The following is a 19692-nucleotide window of genomic DNA, read 5'->3' as shown; positions in this document are numbered from 1 at the left end:
AATTTAGCCATGAGAGTTGGTTGGTAGGAGATTTGAATACCTCTGAGGTTCTTACTAATTCTAAAATTTAATATAATTTGTGACTCTTGAATGAAATCTTATGTTTTCCACATCTAGGATCATACTTTCTTTCATTTTCTCTAAAATAAAATCCATAGGTTCTCTGATAAAGATAATTTTTAATAATGTGTCTTCTTTTAAAAATTCTTTTGTTAAATTATTTCACTTGATTTTTGTGAACTAGATCATGGGATAGGCAGAGAGCCTTTGATTGCACTTTTTCTTGAGGAAAAAGGTCAGGATAGTATGTTAATTAACTCAAGGTCAAGTGGTGAATTAATGACTGAGCCTGGTGATCTTTCCATAAGATAATGGCATTTTCCCTAAGAAATTTTTTAAGTCAAAATTTGAGCCTTTGAAGCTATGCAGTTGAATTAGATTAAAGGAATGTATTTTAAAAATGAAAGCTATGTTTTGGATTAAAAAAACATTAAAATGGTTTGAAGAGAATTTCAGTGGTTCTCAACCAATGTAATTTCTCACCCAAGGAAACATTTGGCAAGGTCTGGAGATAGTTTTGATTGTGACATTTAGGGTTGGATGGAGGAAGGGAGGGGGGCGACACTGGCATTTTGTGGGCAAAAGCCAGGTATACTGCTAGTCATAGTACAGTGCATAGTATCCTAAAACAGAATTACCCAGCCCCAAAATGCTAGTGGTGTGAAAGTGGAGAAAGCCATTAGATATTTCCCACTCATTTTAACCAGAACGTGTGTTTCTTTGATCAGTGAGGTAAGACATATTGAATATAAGATATCTTTATGCTTTTATTCACCAAGGACTTTTCATTCACTTGAAATAGAGTTATACCTTCCAGAACTGCTAACTTTGATGGCAAAGGACTACCTTGCAATTGCAGTGGCCCTGCCTTTTGGGCTAAACTTTCCAAACTCTCTGCTTCTGTTATTAACTCATCCTTTGCCTCTCCCCTGTACCTTTGGCATCTTCCTGTCAATTATCTTTCATAATAAAGATGAAAGCAAAGTAATTCTCTTTTCTGTACATATTGATGAATGGTACCCTTCCCTTTCTAATCTTTGAAGAGTAATCTACAGTTATTTGCACACATTTCATGCCATTTCTATCTAGCAAGACATTGTTAGTGCTTTTTGGTTTTCAAATCTAATGCATATATTTCAGTTTTTATTTTTAATTCTCCATCAGCCTTTATCCCTGCTTTTGCTCAGTCATGTCCAACTCTTTGCAACCCTAGGGACTATAGCCGGCCAGGCTCCTCTGTCCATGGGATTTTTAAGGCAGGAATACTGGAGTGGGTCACTATTTCCTCCTCTAGGGAATCTTCCTGACCCAGGGATCCAACCAAAGTCTCCTGCATTGCAGGTGGTTCTTTACTGCTGAGTCACCATATACAGTTGATCAAATTCTTCTAGGAAACTTCTCTTCTTAGTTCTGTGGCTGTTCCTTCTTGATCCCTTGAGAGCTCTTCTCTTTCTGCTCCTCTGTGATACTGAGTTTTTTTGTTTGTTTGTTTGTTTGTTTTTCAGGATTGTATGCTTAGTCAGCTTTTTTTTTCTTTTCACATAGTTCTTTCTAACAGATCCATATCAATGCCATTAAATACCAGTTTATTTTTCATGACTCCAAAATTCAGAACCTATAGCTTTGACTTCACTCCAGGGTTCCAGATCTAATGTCCATCTACTATTTGTAAATGAGACACAGTCATGTCAGATTCAGAATGTCTAAAACTGAATTTTTCTCCATGCCTATTTTATTCAGTTTGGGCTGCTGTAATAAAATAACATATACTTGGTGGCTTCTAAACAACAAACATTTGTTTTTCACAGTTCTGGAGGCTGTTAAGCCCCAGATGAAGATATCTAGCAGATTCAGTGTCTGGAGAGAGCCTGCTTCCTGGTTCATAGCCAGCCATCTTTCTACTGTGTCCTCACATGGCAGAAGGAGCAAAGTAGCTCTGTGAGGTGTCTTTCATAAGATCTGATCCCAAACATGAGGGCTCCACCCTCACGACCTAGTCATATCACATTCAAGATTAGGTTTCAACAAAACAGTCTATAGCAATCCTCAACCTGTTTGTTTCCTTGTATACCTTATACCTGTGGTTGGTACCACAATCCAGCCAGTAACTCTAGTCACAAACTCTGGAGTCATCCTAGACTCCTTTTACCCCACCTCCTACTCTAGCTTATTAGTCACCAAGTCTTTTTTTGTTTATACTTCACTTTGTGAATATCTCTCATGTTCATTTCTTCTTCTCCATATGGTTATGTTGCCACCACCTTCATTTAGGTGTGTCTGAATCACTTGTACTGGTATTAAAGGAACCTTTTCAAAGTGGAAAAACAGATGATCACAATGGTTCTCACTTAAAACTTTTCAATGATCCCATTTTAACTACACGAAAGTGAAAGTGTTAGTTGCTCAGCCCTGTCCAGCTCTTTGTGACTTCTTGGACTGTAGCCCTCCAGGCTCCTCAGTCCATGGGATTTTCCAGACAAGAATACTGGAATGGGTTGCCATTTTCTTCTCCAGGGGATCTTCCAGACCCAGGGATGGAATCTGGGTCTCCCGCATTGCAGGCAGATTTTTTTTACTGTCTGAGCCACCAGGGAAGCAGATCCAAAGTAATTAACATGGCTCTTAGCCATTTGTGACCTACAGGCCCTCCAATCTTTTCTTCCATCACAATCCCCACCCACCCTCCAAAGAACTGGACAAGTTATTATTCATGCCATGCCTTTTTATAAGTTGTCTCTTTCATTTAGAATGCCCTGGTTAGTTACAATTTTAGTTGTCTTTTTCTTAAAAATTAATTTTGTTTTTAATAAAGTAATACACATACACAGATTTTAAAAAATCAAATAGTGCTAAAAAGATCATAATATTGACTAGCAGATCTTTGTTCCTGCCTTCCTGGCTCTTCACCTTGCTAGAATCAACCACTTTTGACTCTTTAAGGTGCTTCTTCTGTATTTACCTCTGTATTGCTAAACCATTTGTTTATAATACTATTTCTTGAGTTGTCAAGTTTAGACTTGTTGAGTTTCTCTTCTCATTCCAGTATAGTGACTATAAGGGTAATACTCAAAACACTTAATGATGAGCAAGGATAGATAACGATTAAGCACAACTAGTTACTCTACATGGTCTACGTTGGATAATTACTGGTCTTGATTTTATGACACATTTGATAGCCCAGTTGGTAAGGAATCTACCTGCAATGCAGGAGACCATGGTTTGATTCCTGGGTCAGGAGGATCCGCTGGAGAAGGGATAGGCTACTTACTCCAGTATTCTTGGGCTTCCCTTGTGGTTCAGCTGGTAAGGAATCCATCTGCAATGCAGGAGACCTTGGTTCAATCCCTGGGTTCCCTGGAGAAGACTACCCAGTCTAGTATTCTGGGCTGGAGAATTCCATGGGGTTGCAAAGAGTCGGACATGACTGAGCGACTTTCACTTTCATCAGTATTTACATTATCATTACCACATAAATATTGTCAACTGCTGAAGCAATATAATATAATCATGTTATCTTAATAACTCAGTATTTGTTTTCTAGAAGTTACTGATGTTTTAAAAAAGCATTTATTACCTATTAAAAAGTCACTGTAATTCTCACCTTCTCTATGAAGGTTTTGCTGGTATGCAAATTGATTCTCCACCCTGTGTTATTCCCATGCTAACTTTGTTCTGCTTATCACATTATATCTTATAGATTTGTGTGTTGATCTTCCTTATGAGAATATGAGTTCCTTGAAGGTAGTGATAATATTTGTTATCTTTGAACATTCAGTGTCTTGCATCAGTGCCAAACCCAAAATGTTTAATAAATATCTGTTGAATTATGGATGAAACAGGAGCAACCTTTCTCTTTGAAGCAGCCTTCAATATTGAGTAGATGCTTTTGTGAGCACTTCTCTGATTTCTGAGACTCTCCATATGGATCACACGCTCAGATTCCTGTCAGGGTCTAGGAAGTTAAAATAAATGAACTCAGCAAGCCTGGTGGAGTCTGTGGCATTTAAAGAGGTCACGTGCTACTAGGTTCCAGCTAGTTGTTGCTATGAAGGTGTTTCAGACTTCCACTTTTTAAATAGAAGCAGAAAAATCCAGGCTTGATATGAACCATCATGATTCAGTTTTAAAAAACTATGCAGCCCAAGTAAATTGTTCTTCAAAATCAAGCTTCATTTGGTTCATGACCACCAGCTGATGAAGATTATTGCATGGGAGTAGGAGGAACTGTGTACCTCATACCAGAGCCTTGAACTTGGTGTCTGATTAGCCTGAGAATGTCTAACCCAAGGGGTCCTCCCAGGGGCCCTCCCTAGTGGAATTTCTTTGCCAGCTGATGCCAGCATGTGGAGTGAGCCTTAACAGAAGACAGCCTGGGCACAGCCTGTTCGGAGGCCCCTGCAGGATTTCCATGGAATCAGGACTCCCTCTGTCATGTGGGAATAAAGAATGTTGTGTTAAATTATAAAGTGATAAGGGAAGGAGCTCAAGAAGACTAAAAGTTGTACACTATCTGCCGAGCCCTGTGTGTATCTTTTCTTATGTTAATTTACATTTTACAATATGCCTAAGATGAAGATATTGCCATCCTTAGTTTGCAGATGGTAAATCTCTATGAGATTTAGTTTTTTTTTTTTTTTCAATTTCCATCATCAGAACAGATTAACTGAAGAATTAATGCCTCTGATTCTACCCATGAAGAAAGCCCATATATGGGGTTTTAAAAATGATTTTAACCTGTTTTATAATAAAAAAGGATAAAATTTTCCACTGAACATTGACATTGGGATCTTTGAACTTAATGTTTGTTTTGTATGTTCATAGATTAATCTAAGATCGCTCATCTATCAACATTTGTTGAAGATCCCTTATGCTCTGTGTTAAATAGGATTTCAGAGCTGGGAAATATACAATTCCTGTACTTGAGAAGTCTTAAATGACTGTTTCTGGTTTGTTCTAAGTGTGAAAGGAGGAGCTAGGTAATAGGGTTAAAGGCAGAAAAATATATAGAAATTTGGTATCCAAATTGTGCCAAATTGTGTTTTGTTTTGTTTTTTAATTTGGGCTGCTCCTTTTTTCTTGTTTCAACAAACAGAATAGTCAAGTAGAAAAATTAGAAAGTGCAAATTAGGATAATTAAGGAAAAATTCTTCTAGCCATGTGGGCAACTCTATCTACTTACCCATCTTTTTAAAAACTATTTATCTATGTGGATATTTTTATATTTATCACGAACACATGCAGAAAAAAAACACTCAGATCTCACTAATTACTGTTCTATAAACTGCTTCTCTTACTGAGGGATATATTTAAATGTTTGAAACAAATTTTTATGACTGAAGAGCATTTTATTACATGGAAGTATTTCCTATATCTTTTATCAGTTCTCTATTGTTAGATATTTAGGCCAATTTCTAATTTTTATATAAGCCATGTCACATGTAGAAATTTTTTAGTGAAATCTTTTTATGTATTTTAATTTATTTCCTTGGGAAAAATTGCTAGAAATGAGATTACTGGATTTAAGCACTTGTACAATTTTTAAGCTTTTAGCTAAAAGCTAAAAGTCCTGTGGAAAGTAGTAATAATTTGCCTGTTATCAATGGATATGAGTTTCTTTTTCTCTTCACTGTTTCCAATGCTAGGTACCACCTCTTTTTTTAAAAAAAAAAAAATTTTCCCCCCAATTCAATAGAGATAGAAAAAACTCTCTGTTTTGAAAAAACTGTTTTTGAAACTCTTTCAGCCTTTGAACTTTCTAGATTCTATTGTTATCTGGTACAATACTATCGCTTTGTGTTTTGATTACTTGGTTGGCTGATTACCTGCCTTAGCAGCTTTGGAAGAGTTTGAGGATAGGGCATTTCCTGCCCACAGGTGTGTTTTGGGGGTGCTTGTGGATGTTTGTTGAGCTTAATTGTACTTGAAAGACATGTGGAGTTTAGAACCTTGTCAACACAATCAGTGGGCAAGGTACTTTGTTCTTGCAAGTTACTCTGTTCCTGATGCTAAGTCGCTTCAGTCATGTCCAGCTCTGTACGACCCCATAGACGGCAGCCCACCAGGCTCCCCAGTCCCTGTGATTCTCCAGGCAAGAATACTGGAGTAGGTTGCCATTTCCTTCTCCAATGCATGAAAGTGAAAAGTGAAAGTGAAGTCGCTAAGTTGTGTCCAACTCCTAGCGACCCCATGGACTGCAGCCTACCATGCTTCTCCGTCCATGGGATTTTCCAGGAGTGGGCTGCCATTGCCTTCTCCAACTCTGTTCCTACGAGTTGTGTAATAATGAGTACTGAGTACTGATTTAATAATTTAACTGAGTACTGATTAAGTGTTAGCACTGCATTAAGTGCTTTGCATACTTAGCTGGTTGGAGCCTCACGACAGCACTCTGAAGAAGGGATAATAATTATCTCCATCTTGCCGATGAGGAAACCAAGAGGTTATGAAACTTGCCCATGGTACATGGCTGTAAAGTGGCAAAAACAGATTATGAACTCAGGATCATCCAGCTCCCAAGCAGTTTCATCATTCCTCCTCTGCCCTCTCCTCTCCAGCTTCTTATTATAGATATTTTAAAGTATATGTAAAAGTAGAGACAAGAGCAGAGTGAACCTTGACATACATACCACCCAGCTTCAACAATGATCGATATGTGGACAATCTTGTTTCACCTATGCCTTTCCCTCACTGCCACACACCTGTCTTCCCTTGTTGGATTATTTTAAAGCAAATCAGAGATACATTAATTTCTTTAATAAGTATTTAAATACATATCTCTAAGAGATATAGATTCTGTTTTTAAAATCTAAACCACAATATCATTATCACACTTGCTGCTGCTAAGTCACTTCAGTCGTGTCTGACTCTGTGCGATTCCATAGACAGCAGCCTACCAGGCTCATCCATCCCTGGGATTCTCCAGGCAAGAACACTGGAGTGGGTTGCCATTTCCTTCTCTAATGCATGCGTGCATGCTAAGTCACTTCTGTCATGTCCGAGTCTATGCGACCCTATGGATGGGAGCCCACCAGGCTCCTCTGTACACAGGATTCTCTAGGCAAGAATATTGGAGTGGGTTGCCATTTCCTCCTCCTATCACACTTGACACTCTAACAATTTCCTAAGATTGTCAGATTCCCCTGATTATCTTTACTGTGATTTTTACTGTTGGTTTGTTTGAATCAGAATCCCTGCAAGGACTACCCTTTGTATTCTAAACTTTCCTAACCTCAGCACAGTGTTCCTTTCCTCCCCCTGCTTTTCCATGAGGCCTGTACTTCTCAGAGACAGAGTTACTAAGCTGGAGGGACTTCAAATTTTAAAATAGTTCCTATGAATTGAATATCTAGTTTGCATCTCCCCAGAAGGAAGCACACTGAGTAGTTAAAACTTGAGAAGCATTGGGTGTGTGAAGACCAGTGGAGAAAATACATTGCCACATGGGTTCATTATCCCTCCTCCCTGAAGCTCACCAGTGCATATTCATCAGGTGGCTGAGAACTCCCTTTGTTCTTCTGCTTATAGGATAAGGCTCCATCACAGCTATGGCTAAGTCTTCTTACTAATAGGGCCAGGTCTCATCAGATATAAGTGATGTGTGTGTGTTGTTTGTTCAGTCGTGTCTGACTCTTTGCAACCCCATGGACTGTAGCCCTCCAGGCTCCTCTCTCTGTCTATGGGATTTCCCAGGCAAGAATACTGGCGTGGGTTGCCATTCCCTCCTCCAGGGAATCTTCCCAAACCCAGGGATTGAACCCAGGTCTCTCACATTGTGGGCAGATTCTTTAATGTCTAAGCCACCAGGGAAGCCCAGAAAGTGATACTGGCTTGAAAATTCTGTCTTGAGCCTTGAGCTTAAAAAATGAGACATGCTGGCACACTTCCATGATGCAAGAGAATAACTTGGAAATGGGAGCCATAGGCTTGTTATTTTCATAAATGGTCGAGACTTTGATAGACTCTTTTGTCTTGAGCACGTTTTCAAGGTTTCATGTTTGTTTTGGTTCTGTTTTGAACTTGAAGGTCTAGTGATCCTCCACTGTGTTCTGGCAGATGGGAATTCAACCAGAAGTCCTGAAAATGATGGCCTTCTCTGTGGAGACCATGCAGAAAACTGCCCAGGTAATGCATAACTAGTGATGTCTTTGTATTTCATCAGCTTTGTATTCAATCTCAGAAAGCTGACTTCCCTAAATTTTAAGTTGTTGATAATACAGTAATCATAAAACCAGATAGTTTTTTGAGCACTTGCTAATGTACCAGGCACTGGGCTTTACATACAGTAATGCATTTACTCCTTGCAAGAACTCTATGAGCTAGTAACACTTTTTACTTTTTTCAAGGTGAAGCTAGAAAGAATATGTAATTGCCAAAGGTCACACCGCTGGTATACTGCAATTCTGGGATTCACACTCAGGTCTTTCTCATTCTATCATAGATGTGACTTCCAGCCTCTAGCATCATGTGATATCTTAGACTAGATTCATAGAAAGTTGGCACATTCTGTTCAAATTTTATTTTCTATTTTATAACTCAAAAGAAGAGAAGAAGTCATCGATTTTTAAAACATATTTTACCTTACAGATGCTTGAATTAGTATTCTCAAAGTTATTAGTCTGAGGCAGAGGTCAGCTTTAGTAGAGTCAGACAGTAAAAACTGAGGTTTTGAGAGGCTTATGGTCTTCTTTGTAACTACTCTGCTCTACCACTGAAAGCAGCCATCAGTTCAGTTCAGTTCAGTCACTCAGTCATGTCTGACTCTTTGTGACCCCATGAATCGCAGCACACCAGGCCTCCTTGTCCATCACCATTTCCCAGAGTTCACTCAAACTCATGTCCATCGAGTCGGTGATGCCATCCAGCCATCTCATCTTCTGCCGTCCCCTCTTCCTCCTGCCTCCAATCCCTCCCAGCATCAGAGTCTTTTCCAATAAGTCAACTCGTCGCATGAGGTGGCCAAAGTACTGGAGTTTCTGCTTCAGCATCAGTTCTTCCAAAGAACACCCAGGGCTGATCTCCTTTAGAATGGACTGGTTGGATCTCCTTGCAGTCCAAGGAACTCTCAAGAGTCTTCTTCAACACCACAGTTCAAAAACATCAATTCTTCGGTGCTCAGCTTTCTTCACAGTCCAACTCTCAGCCATAGACAGTATGCAAATGAATGGCTTTGGATGTCTTCCAATAAAACTTTTTTTTAGAGGAACAAGCTGTGAACCAGATTTGGTTTTGGGGTCACAGTTGACTGACTTCTGGTCTAAGGTCTGTCTGTCATTTACACATTGTATGGTCTGATCTTCTACAGGGGCCGTTTCTTATTTCAAAACAAAACACAACACAACATAGGCCAATTCTGAAAGTAGGGCAGAGTGGAGAAGAACCTCTGGAAACTTCTCTGAGCTGCAGTATGGTGACCTGGTGCAAATACTCCTTTCCTAGTGTCCTGAGGATGTTGTAACTGAGCCAGGAACACACTGAGCAAGTCGTCCTGATGTGAGTCATCAGTTCTAGCCCAACTTTCCTCTTTCCTCCCTCCCATTAGTGCATGGTCTGGAGAGTGCCCATGGGCTGTGGAGTCCATGGCTGTCTTAGATCATGATGGTGAGAGTCTTGTCACCTGTGTAGTGAGAAGGACAAAGTCTACTTTATGTGTGTGCTTTCCTTCAGTCTGATTTCATATGTCTTAAATGACACTTTCACATTTCCTTTGGGAGATTATTCTGTAATCTGATGACTGACAGGGTTAAAAAATATTACTTATCCTCCTAAATTTATTTTTAATTTTTGTTATTATCATGAGAACTTTTAACAACATTTTAAGTGCACAATACAATATTACTGGGGCTTCCCAGAACCCCCCTGCCAATGTGGGAGACTAAGAGGCCTGGGTTTGATTCCTGAGTCAGAGAGATCCCCTGGAGGCAGGCATGGCAACCCACTCCAGTATTCTTGCCTGGGAGATCCTATGGATAGAGGAACCTAGCAGGCTACAGTCCATAGGGCTGTAGAGTTGAAGACGATTGAAATGACTTAGCATATATTATTAACTATAGACTCTGATGTTGGATAGTAGATCTCTAGAAATTATTTATCTTACAGAACTAAAGTTTTATAGCCCTTGAACAACAAACAAGGCCTCTGTCCACAACCCCTGGCAACCACCATTCTACTCTGTTTCTGTGGATTTGGATATTTAGATGCTCATATAAGTTGAATCATGTATTACTTGTCCTTTGGTGACTGGTTTATTTCTCTTAGCATAATGCCCTCCAGGTTCATCCATGTTGCTGCATATTGCAAAATTTTCTTCTTTTTCAAGATTGATTAATATTCCATTGTCTGTATATACTGTATTTCTTTTATCCATTCATCTCTTGATAAATATTTTGCTTGTTTCCACATCTTGGCTATTGTGAAAATGCTACAATTAACATGGGAGTGCAGCTTCTTTTTTGAGATCCTGATTTTTGGATAAATATCCAGGAGTGGTGGATCCTATGGCTGTTCCACTTAAAATTTTTGAATAAACTCCTTGCTATTTTCTATAGAGGCTGTAGATTGCCCTTTCAGTCTATAAATTGTTGGTTTCCTAGTTTGTTTAAGGTCACAGGTAAGCAGAGCAGCCTGACATGAACTTGGAAAGACTGGCTCTAGAATGTGTATTGTTAATTTCCATGGTAATATTCTAGAATCACTTTAGAAGACCAGAATGCTCAATACATGAGAAAAATTCTGAAAAAAACAATTGCTTGAAAGTGCAAATGGCAGTAGTTTCTTGAAAGAGAAATTAATGTAAAACAGGAGCAGATTGTCTCTGTTGAGTAACTATGTGACCTTGAGCACATTGCTTAAGCTTTCAAAGACTTAATTTGGAACCTGTAAAATAAAGAAGTGAATTTCAGTGGTCCCCAACCTTTTTGGCACTAGGGATGGATTTCAGAGAAGACAATTTTTCCACAGACTGGGGATGGGGGTGTTGTTTGGGGATGATTCAATTGCATTACTTGTATTGTGCACTTTGAAAGTGAAAAAGTGAAGGTATTAGTCAGTCATGTCTGACTCTTGTGACCCTATGGACTGTAGCCTGCCAGAGTCCTCTGTCCTTGAAATTCTCCAGACAAGAATACTGGAGTGGGTTGCCATTCCCTTTTCCAAGGGATCTTCCCAGGGACAGAACTCAAGTCTCCAGCATTGTAGGCAGATTCTTTACTCTGAGCCACCAGGGAAGCCAATTGTGCACTTTATTTCTATTCAAATGCTGCTGATCTGACAGGAAGTACCAGTCTACACCCTGGAGGTTGCGGACCCCTGAATTAAATGATTTTTAAGAGTCCTTCTTGTTTCTAAATGATTTCAGGATTTTACTTGCCAACAGCCCCAGTCTTTAAGCATTCCATTTTTAGTCCATCATTTTCTACCTTGAGTGAAACATTTATTCAGTTTGTCAGTACTTATGAGCTGCCTACTATACAGGAGGCCCTGTTCCAAGTGCCAAGGATACAGCAGTGAACAAAATGGTCAAAGATGAGGTCACAAAGATAAAAGGAAAAAAGAGGTAGATGCCATTTACTGAGATGAGGAAGGACAAGATTTGAGGGGGTGGAAATCCTAGGTTCCATTTTGGAAGTGTTAAGTTGAAATGCCAGTTAGACATGTTAGCATGGGAGGAAGAGATCTGGGATGGAAATAAATTTGGGCATTGTTATCATTAAGCTGTTTGAAGCCAGGAAACCCCCAGAGAGGAAGAGGAGCAAGGAGAAAAGCTGAGAAAGTGTTGCACCTCCATGCATTGCAAAATTTAGGAGCTGAGGGAGTTGAAGTCAAACCAGCCAGGGAGAATGAGCAAAGGAGGCATCACATACACTCTTGAAAAACAAAAAGAAATGCAGTTTTTTTCCTGTCCATTCTTATTTACCTCCTAGCCAAGAATAATTTTACATATATGAAATATACTCAAATCTCAACACTGAATTCTTTCTTCTTCCTTTAAAAGGGCTAGAATGAAAAGTGCAGCTATAAGTGAATGTCCACTCCTGTAAGCTCACAAATGGTTGACACAGTCCTTCTGGGTAAAAGACTTGCTGATGAGGCCTGATGGCCCTCTGTATAAGCATATCCTAGAAGCTCAGGAGGGTAACAAGTACATCTGTGAGATTTATTTTTCTTTTCCTGGAGAAATAGACCAATTCACATTTTGACAAAAAACGGCATTGAATGTAAGACAAATGGGAATCCTCAATTACAATACATTTTCTGATGTTGCACTTTTTCAAGAGCATCCTGAATTTACACTCCTCTGTCCTATGGAGATAGTTATCAAGATAAGAAGAAAAATTAACTTAAAAAATATAAAACCTTCTTCCTCCCCTCTTGGTTTAAGAAGGTTGTAAAATGAAGAAGTCCCTACTGGGAAGATGTCTAAAATATTAAAGTCTCAGGCTGTACTTCATAGTCTAAGAGGAAACTTTTCTCCAGATTCTGCTGTGACCGTTTGAACTGTTCAGTGCACTGATTGTTTCCCCCTCTTTTTAGGTCAGATATCTGTGTAGGAAGGTCAATTTATAATGATTTTTTTCTTCCTCTCTCTCTTTGTTAACATTTGTGGGACTTCTATCTCAAAATTTAAAAAGTTGAGAAGTTTAAAGTGTTAGTTGCTCAATTGTGTTCGACTCTTTGTGACTCCATGGACTTTGGCTTGCTAGGGTTCTCGGTCCGTGGATTTCTTCAGGCAAGAATATGGGAGTAGGTAGCCATTCTCTTCTCCATGATATCTTCCTGACCCAGTGATCGAATCTGGGTCCCCTGCATTACAGGCAGATTCTTTACCATCTGAGCCACCAGGGAAGCCTGAATTTAGTTCCCCTCTTTTAAATCTCTTACATAGAGATTTAACTATGTATTTAACTAAAGGTTTAGAGATACAAGAGGTTATAAATACTGTAATGAAATTTACCAAAAAAGCATTATCCCAGTAATTGATTTCAGAAGAGTTGCTGATATTGATATCATTTGAAAAATCATTAAATAGATTTTTCATGAGCCTTATCAGAATAGGTAAGGGACGATTTTATGAAAATAAGCCTAATGTATTAATTGTGAAGAGTTTTAATCACAAAGTCATGACAAAGCCTGCTTGGCTGGAGAATAAGAATCAAGTACAGAAAGACTAGGGCTTCCCAGGAGGGGCTAGTAGAAAAGAACCTGCCTGCCAGTGCAGGAGACGTAAGAGACACGGGTTTGATCCCTGGGTTTGGAAGGTCCCCTGGAGAAGGGCATGGCAACCCATTCTGGTATTCTTGACTGAAGAATTCCATGGACAGAGGATTCTGGGGTGCTACAGTCCATAGTGTTACAAGGAGTTAGACACGACTGCAGCAACTTAGCACATACACACAGAAAGACTAAAGAACCATACTGTTTGATCAAAGCATCTATCAAAATGAGGAAAATTCTATGTTTAATCTAGGTTATCTGGGTGTCTGCTGTATTCCTCCACTTTAGTTTGGCCCAAGAGAATCCATCACGTCTCTTCTAATGATTCTTATGACCCCGAAAATTTGACCACTTCTTATCTACCTGCCCATACTGTCAAAGAAAGATATTCTTACTTCTGATCCCTTCTACTAACTCTTGGAATCAAATCTTGACATCATTGACCTCCAGTAGCCCTGGTGGTTTCTTATTTAATTGGCTGTAGAATCTTCGGAATACTGTTTCTCATGAAGAGTTTGTGTGATATGTTACCTGCCGTGCCCATCCACTTAAACGATTGTGCTGTGATCTGGTACATACAAGTTTCCCATGTAATTTTGTGGAACAAACTCATTCCCAGAGAAATGATTTGGTTTGGGGAGTGTGAGTTGGAAAAGAGCAAGTAGGAGGGAAAAAGAGCAATTAAGTTCCACCACCCCTAGTATTTGGAATAGGAAATGGCACCTCACTCCAGTATTCTTGCCTGGGAAATCCCATGGACAGAGGAACCTGGCAGGCTACAGTCCATGGAGTTGAAAAAGAATCAGACACAACTTAGTGACTAAATAACAGCAAACAAACCTCAGTATCAGAGGAATCTTTATAACTGTTACATTTTTTAAGACCATGCCATTCACTTGTCAATAGAAACACAATACGTAGGACTAGTCATTCTTTTGTCATAAGATTAACTTTTCCTTTTTCTTGATAAATATCTCTGGAATGGAAGGATAGGCTTTACTGTCCCCTTCCGTATGTCATCAGGTCTCATGATAGGCGAAAATGTTGGATTTCACAGCTGTTCAATTTTCAGAAAATGTGACCTTGACGAATATTAGATGAAAGCAACTGGAATTTTAGGTGCATTTCAAAGGAGGAAATGCTGATAAGCCTTCTCATTTCCATGCAAGAGAGAGAGGCTCCCATTTAGCTTTTTTGCGGGGGAGTGTGGAGTGGGAAGGGCACTATGTATGATTAATTTTTCTTCCAGGTTTTAAAGTTCCATAGAGAAATCATAGGACGTTTTCTGCTTGGTGACATGGAAGGGTTTTTAAATCCAAATAATGCTGGGAATATTTAAGGGCATGCTTATTTGGCAAAGGAGAGAACTCTGTGAGCAATCAAAACAGGACTTGGCAACCCTTTTGCTGGCATGGATTTGTGTTGCTTGGATGAACCGAGGCTGATCAAATCACTGCATCCAGCAGCTGCTGGTTAAGGCGCTCTTTGGTATCTTGCTCTGTATGGTGTTTATTAAAAAGGCTGGCTATGTTTAGCAGGGCATGGCAGCCAGAGGAATTAGTGAAGTTCAGGATACAGAGCCATATAGCTTATATTTAAAGTCAGGTGTGCTTTACAAAGTAGAGAAGACCTTTCTGGAGCCCAGCAGATCAGTCAGTAAGTCTCACTGCTTCTTTATTGGCGTGTAGTTGATTTACAGTGCTGTATTAGTTTTAGTTGTACAGCAAAGTGATGAAGTTATACATATACATATTCTTTTTCAGATTCATTTCCCATATAGGTTATTATGCAGTATTGAGTAGAGTTCCCTGAGCTATACAGTAGGTCCTCGTTCTTACCTGTTCTTTTCTTTTATTGTATCAATCATGTTTTAAATTTTCTGTATTTTATGATGGAAATGGTACTGATGATTCTCTATTCTTTTATTCATCTCCTTGCCCTCCATTCCCCTGCCCCCGGCCTGTATCATGTATGTCTGCGTGGCTCAGATATGCCTTAGTTTCCTCCTTTCCCCCTTGGCATCTTCTTACTTTAATCCATTCTGTGCTTTATTGTCTAATACATTGGCAAAATGCTTCACGGTTTAGTTTTCACACATACCATTTAATTTAACCTGTAAGAACCTTCTTCTACTCTCTCCCACCTCATTCAAGGGTAAAACTTCAGCCTGCTGACATCTGAGGTCTCTGACTTCCATTCACAGCCATCCTTGGCTGCTCTCCTTCAGGTCTCTTCCACGTCTATTAAATCTGCCTCCCTCCTCCTGCATAAGGCTGGCATATTCCTGAAGGCTAAGTTTTCACTCTTGAAATTCTCCACAACTCTGTTGCATGCTCACCATCTCCTAAAAGTGTTTCCCAGGTGGCTCAATGGTAAAGAATCTGCCTGCCAATGCAGGGGATGCAGGCGACTCTGGCTCAATCCCTGGGTCAGGAAGATGCCCTTGAGGAGGAAATGGCAACCCACTCCAGTAGTCTTGCCTGGAGAATCCCATGGGCAGAGGAGCCTGGCTGTAGCCCATGGGTCACAAAAAGTCCGACATGACTGAGCACGCATGCTTGCATCTCTTAAAAAAATCTGCATTGTCCAGAATTTATTTTTTAATTAGATAAGCCCTCTTTGTACTGCTGCAAGACTTCTCTTAGAATTGTCAAGATTTTCAAGATTCTAGAATCAACTCATTTACCAAGGACTTTATTGTCCCATGCACTTTGCTAGGAATTTGCACATGAAGCGAAGTGAAAGTTGCTCAGTCATGTCTGACTCTTTGCAACCCCATGAACTGGAGCCCACAAGCCTCCTCTGTCCCTGGAATTCTCCAGGCAAGAATACTGGAGTGGGTTGTCATTTCCTTCTCCAGGGGATCTTCCCAAGGCAGGGATCAAACCTGGGTCTCCTGCATTGCAGGCAGCTTCTTTACCAATAGCGCCACCTGGGAAGTTAAGAATTTCCACATGTATTTTTTTACTTGAGCCTCTCAACAGCCCTTTAAGGTAGATGTTATCATCTTCAATTTCCAGATGATGGAACTGAGGCTCAGACAGCTTAATTAGCTTGCCTGGACCCATATGGCTCTTGTAAAGCAGAGCTGAAAATGAAACACTGATTTCCTTCCTTTTAAGCCAGTGTTTTTTCCACTGATTCCAGTGTATCACACTGTTTATGTGGTTACTATGGTTGTTTTTACTGGTTTGTTGCTTATTATTGAATTAAATTTGTTCTATCATGCCAATGTAGCTAGTTAGATAGGGTATCTCTTATTTCTTTGATGTTTTCTAATGCTTACTATTGGCCTCTGGAAAGAGGATATACTCAATGAATGGAAGTTGATTTTCATTCAATCAATTTATTTGCCAAAATACACAGATCTTTGCCTTTGAGATGCTTTGCAGTTATTTATGGGAGAAATTTCAATCAGAGTCCCATTGACTGGCAGGCATGGGAGCAAATGTCTGGCACGCACAAGCAGTCAGCATAACTGGTAATCAAGTCACCGACCAAAACCAGGTCAGCCAGTTCCTCTGCAACGTTCTTCCACCCTCTGAAACTCTGTGACTTGGCATCCTAGGAATTTCCTCTGTATCGATCATCCAGAGTTCTTTGCGAGTGTCCTTTGTGGTGACCCTGGGCAGCTATATATTTACTCATTTCATAATATTAATTAAAAGTTTAGTGGTCATTGCTATCTCTAAGCTATATATTTACTCATTTCATAATATTAATTAAAAGTTTAGTGGTCATTGCTGTCTCTAAAAGGATTGTTTAACGTCATTGGGGTGCCAGATGCCATACCAAACCTAGTGTGAAATGCTCTTCTGCGGTGACCACTGTGGGCTTTCTGATTTCACAGGTGTCTGAGTCTTGCAAGCTGTTGGTCATACCATGACAATGGAAAGTCTGACTCTGGGTCAGCTGGCTAGTTAGCTGTTTTCTCTGGGTGTGGGTAGGTGTTTATTATGAATCAACCCATGAAATAGCTAGTTAGCATTTTTTTTTTTTAGTGTTTGTCTTGACAGCCCTTGTTTATTGAAACTTTTTACAGGTAAATGATGGAGAAATTGCTCCATATTATCCCCCCATTCCCCTAATTGAAAAATTAGGCAATTAAGATTCTAAAAGGTAAGAAAAAAGTCAGTATAGGGAACAAAATCCTGGATATGAAGCTTCCAGTCTTTTCTTCGTTCAGAGCAGGAAAAGCCCTCCAGGGATCCAATGAGTAGGGTAATCTCAACTCAGAGGAGCAGGACCTGTGGGTGCCTCAGGCAGGGAGCAGCTACCTGCCTAACAGAGTGGAGCAGTCAAATGCATGGACTGCCTGGGTCTGCGTCCCAGCTCTGCCACATACGCGCTGCGAGATGCGGGAAAGTAACTTATCCTCGATGTGTTGTGCTTTGTTCTTGTTCAGTCACTGCAGCACTCCAGGCCTCGCTGTCCTTCACCATCTCCCGGAGCTTGCTCAAACTCATGTCCATTGAGTCGGTGATGCAATCCAACCCTCTTGTCCTCTGTTGTCCCCTTCTCCTCCTGCCTTCAGTCTTTCCCAGTGTTGTGCTGTGCTCATCCATAAGTAGGAGTTAGAATGGTGCTTCCCTCACAAGGCTGTTATGAGTATTAAATGAGCTAATACAGCCCTCTCTCCCAATCTGCAGGTTACAGTTAGCATCCTCAGATTCAGGCAACCAGAGATCCAACCAAGCAATACCAAAGGCTGACTGTAAACACCATTTTATATAAGGGTCTTCAGCATTTGTGGATTTTGGTATCAGCTGGGGTCCTGGAATCAGTCTCCTCAGATATTGAGGGGTGACTCTCTATATAAAGCATAGTGACCAGCATCTGGCATTAAGTACTGTGTTTAAGTTTTAAAAAAGGAAAAGAAGAAAGCAAAAACAAACGAACAAACAAACAAACAAAAACCCTCCTCTCTTTTCAATGCCATCAGCCCCACACCTCTGACAATCTTTCCAATCTTCTCTTTTATCACAATTATGTTTACCCTTTAAACAGCCCTGACATTTCTGAGAGGTCATTTAAACAGAAATCTGAGTTAAAATCTGAAACGTTCCTATAACATTCCCCAATAGCCAATCTCTAGGGCCAGTTTCTGATCCCCAAAGTCTGACATATCCCAGTGTGGAGAGAAGAAACAATGAGAAATTGGAGTATATTCTATAGAAACACTGGAAACACTGGTAGGAATATAATTCTATTATATTTACAAATGTGCATTTAAAGTGAGTTGATTTACTGAGTCATTTCTCCTTCTTCAGTTAGCACCACACAACCAAAGCGAAGAGGCCACTTCTCTCGGTGCCCCAAGCAGTACAAGCATTACTGCATTAAAGGGAGATGTCGCTTCGTGGTGGCCGAGCAGACGCCCTCCTGCGTGTAAGTGGAGCATGGAGTCTACAAGCCAAGGGGTACAGACTGGCGCTGGCTTGGGGTGGCGGGGTGACAGGAGTGGAAAGTCTGAGCTCACCCAGCCATCTGTCGGGTGCAGTTTTCCTGGTTGTACCCACCCCCACCCCCCCCCCCCCCCCATTTGTTTAGGGGCAGTGACTTATGGAGAAACTGACGCACACTTTCTTGCTGAAATCTGAGCATGTGAGAGTCCAGATCGCCTTGGGGGCGGGGAGGGGGTAGGTTCCTCTGCTGTCTTGAGCAAGCAAAACTGTTTCTGTCTAGTGTTAAGGATGCTTTTCAGCTCAAATAAACTCTGGTGTGGTTCAAACTCGAACACATTCTTCTGGCATTTGTTAGGTAGTTCATTGTGAATGTAAATATGAAGGAAATTTCTGCCAAATTCAAAGCTACTTTTGCAGGTGTCAATTAAGTGCATGGAAATCAGTCCTATTTTTAGAGATTCATAAAGCCTGTTTAGTGCAGCAGGGAACTGGGAGGAGAGTTCTCGTTCCAACTCTTGGTAGATTGAGTCCAAGTTTAATTTTACTCAGGCACAAACAAATTTTTTGCATATCTTAAATATTTATTTTCTGCTAAAGATGTCTTGCTAAAGTGCTGAGACCTTACCTCATAGAGGAACAAGGTGATTTTTTAAAAATATAATTTTAATCTAAAGTTCATAGAATATTTATGTTCTTCTGTGTAGTCGCCCCAGTATTCTTCTCCCCACCCCCACCTTCCCCACAAGTATCTCAGGACAGTGATTCCAAGCCCTGATATAGTGGAAAATTGAAGCGTTGAGGACTTCTTCAAAGTTAGATTATAATTTAATTTAATTAAAAAACAATATAAATAGGTAATACTTAGAGGGGAATGAGAAAAAGGCCTAATGTAAGGAAATAAGGAAAATGTGCTTACATGTGTTGGGAAAGATAGAGTTGATTTTTTCAAATTTCATTTAATTGCTTACTGGCTTGGGAGAATATAATGAATCTTTAAAAGATTAATGCCTCTTAACCC

At 40.1% G+C, this 19692-nt stretch overlaps 1 protein-coding gene across 4 annotated transcripts in view; it reads left to right on the top strand.

Annotated features, from left to right (window-relative positions):
• The window catches only part of BTC (betacellulin), a 49572-nt gene that overhangs the window by 18177 nt on the left and 11703 nt on the right, over positions 1–19692 (top strand). For 3 of the 4 annotated variants that reach the window (XM_040237075.1, XM_040237074.1, XM_040237077.1), the window contains exons 2-3: positions 8083–8181; positions 18540–18657. In XM_040237075.1, the coding sequence (XP_040093009.1) occupies positions 8083–8181; positions 18540–18657 (217 nt within the window). Of the gene's footprint in view, positions 1–8082; positions 8182–14795; positions 14926–18539; positions 18658–19692 lie in introns of those variants that run through there. The other variant, XM_040237076.1, reaches the window with a different exon arrangement.

Source organism: Oryx dammah, unplaced genomic scaffold (genome assembly GCF_014754425.2).
Source record: "Oryx dammah isolate SB20612 unplaced genomic scaffold, SCBI_Odam_1.1 HiC_scaffold_3, whole genome shotgun sequence".
In the NCBI taxonomy this organism is placed as follows: Eukaryota; Metazoa; Chordata; class Mammalia; order Artiodactyla; family Bovidae; genus Oryx; species Oryx dammah.
The sequence above is the reverse complement of the archived record's forward strand: the minus strand, read 5'-3'. Positions and strand labels throughout refer to the sequence as shown.